Raw genomic sequence first — 5,873 nt, 5'->3', positions numbered from 1 at the left:
CGTACAACATACAATGCTACATGTAGCTGTAGCAAGACATCAGTCTGTAGTATGTATTGAGAAAATGTTCAATTTAGTGACGTACCACATACAATGCTACATATAGCTGTAGCAATACATCAGTCTGTAGTATGTAGTGAGAAGATGTTCACTCTAGTGATGTACCACATACAATGCTACATGTAGCTGTAGCAAGACATCAATAGATCATTGTTATGACCAGCATTCTTGCATATTTAGAGATGTGAAACATCCAAAGCATGATGTGTTGCCAAGTTTATGTTTCTTTTCTTAACAAACCCACATTGTACCACATGAATGTACCACATAGTACCACATGAATGTACCACATAGTACCACATGAATGTACCACATAGTACCACATGAATGTACCACATAGTACCACATGAACGTACCACGTAGTACCACATGAACGTACCACGTAGTACCACATGAACGTACCACATAGTACCACATGAATGTACCATGTAGTACCACATGAATGTACCACATAGTACCACATGAATGTACCACATAGTACCACATGAATGTACCACATAGTACCACATGAATGTACCACATAGTACCACATGAATGTACCACATTGTACCACATGAATGACAAATAAAATCATGCTTGATACTTTCTTGCTTAGTAGTGATTCTTGTGGGAAGCCTTTTTATGGTGAAAGTAACTGTAGTTTACTGACCTGTCAGGGTTTGTACTGTAAAAAGTAACTGTAGTTTACTGACCTGTCAGGGTTTGTACTGTAAAAAGTAACTGTAGTTTACTGACCTGTCAGGGCTTGTACTGTAAAAAGTAACTGTAGTTCACTGACCTGTCAGGGTTTGTACTGTAAAAAGTAACTGTAGTTTACTGACCTGTCAGGGTTTGTACTGTAAAAAGAATGGAATTAAGTGGGAGTAATTAAAGTTATAAGAAAGTCCAGAACATTCTTAGAAACAAATTTATGTTAACTCAAGGGTAAATGATGAATAACCATTAGAAGGTAAGCAAGTGAAAATAACTCTTACTTGTATGCCAGTGGTTAAAGGCTAGGCACACGACAATATAAAGGCCAGGTTCCAACATCGCATGGCACCCTACAAATTTATGTTAACTCAAGGGTAAATGATGAATAACCATTAGAAGGTAAGGAAGTGAAAATAACTCTTACTTGTATGCCAGTGGTTAAAGGCTAGGCACACGACAATATAAAGGCCAGGTTCCAACATCGCATGGCACCCTACAAATCCTCTGACTTGCCTCTTGCTGTGTTTTATTAAAGCACCAACTTGGCCTCGGGCAGGATCGGCCGCTCTAAACACTACAACACACAAGTCCAGTTGGGAGCGTTGAGATCTTTCTGCACTTCTGTTTATAAAATAATTTTAAGGTCAAAGAATATTATTAATTAGAAATATATAAATATTTCCTTCAAACACACTGTAAATTGATTTAACATATTACCTTTGGCCTTCTTGAAAAAGACTGAACTCCACTTCAGTAGCCTCTAATACTGTCATTACTGTTACAGCCATACTGTCCTTATCAGCATGTGGGGGAAGAATTCCTTGAAGTCGAATTTCATTCCAGTCTGAACGGACTTTACATATATCAACACAGTCGAAGTATCTACAACAATGAGAGAAGTGTACAAAATCACTGGTGAGTCATAGCATAACATTTGTTATATTTATCTGTAGATAACAATTAGAGATAAAATCAAAAGAATTGATTTTTACCTTTCCATCTTCAACTTTAGTTATTTTACGAACTCTTTCTCATTTACATGGTTCACCCATTATCCACAAACTTTAGTTATTATACAAACTCTTTCTCATTTACATGATTCAACCATTATCCACAAACTTTAGTTATTATACAAACTATTTCTCATTTACATAGTTCAACCATTATCCACAAACTTTAGTTATTATATGAACTATTTCTCATTTACATGGTTCAACCATTATCCACAAACTTTAGTTATTATACGAACTCTTTCTCATTTACATGGTTCAACCATTATCCATAAACTTTAGTTATTATACGAACTCTTTCTCATTTACATGGTTCAACCACTATCCACAAACTTTAGTTATTATACGAACTCTTTCTCATTTACATGGTTCAACCACTATCCACAAACTTTAGTTATTATACGAACTATTTATAATTTACGTGGTTCAACCATTATCCACAAACTTTAGTTATTATACAAACTCTTTCTCATTTACATGATTCAACCATTATCCACATACTTTAGTTATTATACAAACTCTTTCTCATTTACATGATTCAACCATTATCCACATACTTTAGTTATTATACGAACTCTTTCTCATTTACATGGTTCAACCATTATCCACAAACTTTAGTTATTATACAAACTCTTTCTCATTTACATGGTTCAACCACTATCCACAAACTTTAGTTATTATACGAACTCTTTCTCATTTACATGATTCAACCATTATCCACAAACTTTAGTTATTTTACGAACTCTTTCTCATTAACATGATTCAACCATTATCAATAAAATTAAATTTGTAAATGAGCAGTTAGGTAGTTTAGTCACTAGTTCAAGAAATTTATCATACAAACCACTTGTGTATCTTACAGATCACTACAATTTATCATAGAAACCACTTGTGTATCTTATAGATCACTACAATTTATCATACAAACCACTTGTGTATCTTATAGATCACTACAATTTATCATAAAAACCACTTGTGTATCTTATAGATCACTACAATTTATCATACAAGCCACCCGTAATTATTAATTCAAACTTGTACAAATGTACTAGTTTCTAATGTGTTTTAATAATTATTAATTCAAACTTGTACAAATGTACTAGTTGCTAATGTGTTTTAATAATTATTAATTCAAACTTGTACAAATTTTAGGCTTACCTCAACATATCGGAGAATGACATCCAGAAGAGTCCTTCATCAGCACCATGGGGCATCAACATTTCTCGAAGCTCGGCTGTCCATAATGAGCATTCATCCGACCAATCACCTCTCCAAGAATAGTGTCCCCAAGGATTCCTAAGTCTGACTAGTCTAAGGAGAATATTGCAACACAGTTAGAGTGAACAGGAAAAGCCAAAACCATGACTTATAAAATAAAAGGACCCTGCAGAGCAGCTCCGAGATCTTTTACACAATAAACTTAGGTTTAGAAAAAATATTAATGTACTATTTACTTTGACAAGCAAGATGAGTGGTAGATAAACAAAAGTAAAAATGTTACAATGTAACTTAAGTTTATACAACAGCATCGCTGAACCAAAACACAACTGATCTGCTGACAACTAACTCAAAATTAACGTCTGATATGTTATTATTAATTGTTTCAATTCATAAAACACATAAAATTGTGTTTGTAATAAAGAATTCATAATCCCTAACTTGATTCTTCTTACCTCAATCCATGCAAGTCTTGAACATCAAGAACTGAGTAGGCATGTCGAGGTCGTAACCCAACATTATGATAGTCTTCATCATTCACCTGCATGTTACCTCCCCCACAAGATGCCCCCATTAAAAACCTACACAGAAAGCTAGTTATGTATTCACATAAGTTTAAATTTACTTTTCATTGGACACCTTCTTAAATAACATACACGAAGGATGTTTAATCTTAAGCATAAAAAAATGTACATCACAATTTGAAAATAATTTCTTTTTTAGCACATCTTTTAGGATTAATTTAAGCTGAATGTTCAAACTTGTAAAATAACTTAATCCTCATAATATAGTCTTTATTATTAAATCTCAACTAACACTAAACAACTAGATTAAAAAAACAAACTTAGTTCTTAAAATTGAATCAATTTTACATACTTAGCTAATTAAAACAGTACATGTTTAACTGTTAGATATATAACTAAAACTGAATGAGAAAATATACAGGATGTTCCTTCACTAATGTTGTATGTTTAATATAAAGTACAGAACCTTTCACTACTGAAGTTGTATGTTTAATATAGAGTACAGAACCTTTCACTACTGAAGTTGTATATTTACAGAACCTTTCATGACTGATGTTGTATGTTTAATATAAAGTACAGAACCTTTCACTACTGAAGTTGTATATTTACAGAACCTTTCATGACTGATGTTGTATGTTTAATATAAAGTACAGAACCTTCCACTACTGTAAATATACAACTTCAGAGTAAACATACAAATTCAGTCATGAAATGTTCTATACTTGACAGTAAATATACAACTTCAGTCATGAAGTGTTCTATACTTTACAGTAAATATACAACTTCAGTCATGAAATGTTCTATACTTTACAGTAAATATACAACTTCAGTCATGAAATGTTCTATACTTTATAGTAAACATACAACTTCAGTCATGAAATGTTCTATACTTTACAGTAAATATACAACTTCAGTCATGAAATGTTCTATACTTTATATTAAACATACATCAGTCATGAAAGGTTCTGTAAATATACAACTTCAGTAGTGAAAGGTTATAAAGTGTAGAACACTTCATGACTGAAGTTGTATATTTACTCCAATCTGATATTTAAAGAGCATGTTTCAATTAACTTTCCTGCTCATATACTGTTTCAGTAAAAATTAAATTAATCTGAATTTCTAGTTACAACAAACTTATAAATTGACAATGTAAGAGTGCAACATACCCTGCAGAGCGAGAACTAAGTAGTTGGGCCCATATAAGGTCTTCGTCAATTCCTTCTTCATTTGGAACTGAGGAAGCTGTTTAAAACACAATACATGTTCTACAAAAAAAATATAAAGCAGATGTCATCTCAAAGATTTATCAATCTTGACAGGAGTATAGAGAAACTTTTTCAACTGTTAATAACATAATATTAAGAAAGGACCACTTTTCAAAAGTACTTGAGTTATAGGGTTTCATATCTTCATTACAATTTGGTATTGGTAGTGAACAACATATGGTACATATATATAGAGTTCAGTATGTTATATTAAAATTATTTTGTAATAGCCCCTTCTTACAAAAACTATTCAAACACCAAGATCATAAAAATCAAGAATTTATAATTTAAAAAATAGGTAAATCCCTTGTGCTTAACAGTACTGCGAAACAAAGGAATATGATCAACTCAAGGTAAAAAGTGGAAATCCATAAACACAGAAGTCAGTGGCAAAAGCCATCCACGTGTTCCAAGGGACTGTAGGCAACATAATCAAGAAGAACCTCCATTCGCAAATGAGGCCAAAAGAATATGTGTTCACCAAGATAAGACTTCCAGTAAAATTGTTGCATACTTCAAGGAGATAGAGAATGAAATGAGTGTTCATGCTATTCCATAAGATGACATAATGGTCAAGTCACCAGATGCAGCACCTATGGCTACCTATGTAACTGGACTATTGAAACAGGAAACCATCATCCAAGTACACTAGATGGGATATGGAAAGCATGAAGAGAAAAATGGTGCACTTTGAACATGACAGCCTTATAACAGAGCCTTTTGCTGTGGAAACTATGTTGCAAAGCTGTTATCAAGATACATAATCATCAGCTAAAGCATGTCCAGAACTCGTGACGTGGACTAGGGGCAAAACCGCTTTAATATAATGTACTCAACCCTTTGTAAAAACTTATAATATGTAGTTAGTCCTCCACAGGGAAGAGGACTAAAAATTGAAGAAATGACATAGATTATTCATAACTACACTGTAAGGTACATAATGACATAGATTATTCATAACTACACTGTAAGGTACATAATGACATAGATTATTCATAACCATATTCTAAGGTACATAATGACATAGATTATTCATAACCACACTGTAAGGTACATAATGACATAGATTATTCATAACTACACTGTAAAGTACATAATGA

The 5,873-nt window shown here is 32.7% G+C and overlaps 1 protein-coding gene across 1 annotated transcript; it reads right to left on the bottom strand.

The window, feature by feature from the left end:
- Window positions 1-1,145: 1,145 nt before the first annotated feature.
- Window positions 1,146-4,744, bottom strand: LOC106477357 (calpain-D-like). The gene is made up of 5 exons (XM_013937935.2): window positions 4,675-4,744; window positions 3,437-3,562; window positions 2,922-3,074; window positions 1,471-1,635; window positions 1,146-1,374 (listed from the first exon to the last, which is right to left on the bottom strand). The coding sequence occupies exons 2-5, from the start codon at window positions 3,553-3,555 to the stop codon at window positions 1,146-1,148; spliced, it is 666 nt and encodes a 221-aa protein (XP_013793389.2). The 5' UTR covers window positions 3,556-3,562; window positions 4,675-4,744.
- Window positions 4,745-5,873: the final 1,129 nt, after the last annotated feature.

The sequence above is a fragment of the Limulus polyphemus genome, unplaced genomic scaffold (assembly GCF_000517525.1).
Source record: "Limulus polyphemus unplaced genomic scaffold, Limulus_polyphemus-2.1.2 Scaffold14482, whole genome shotgun sequence".
NCBI lineage: Eukaryota > Metazoa > Arthropoda > Merostomata > Xiphosura > Limulidae > Limulus > Limulus polyphemus.
This window is presented reverse-complemented; position numbering and strand designations above follow the sequence as displayed.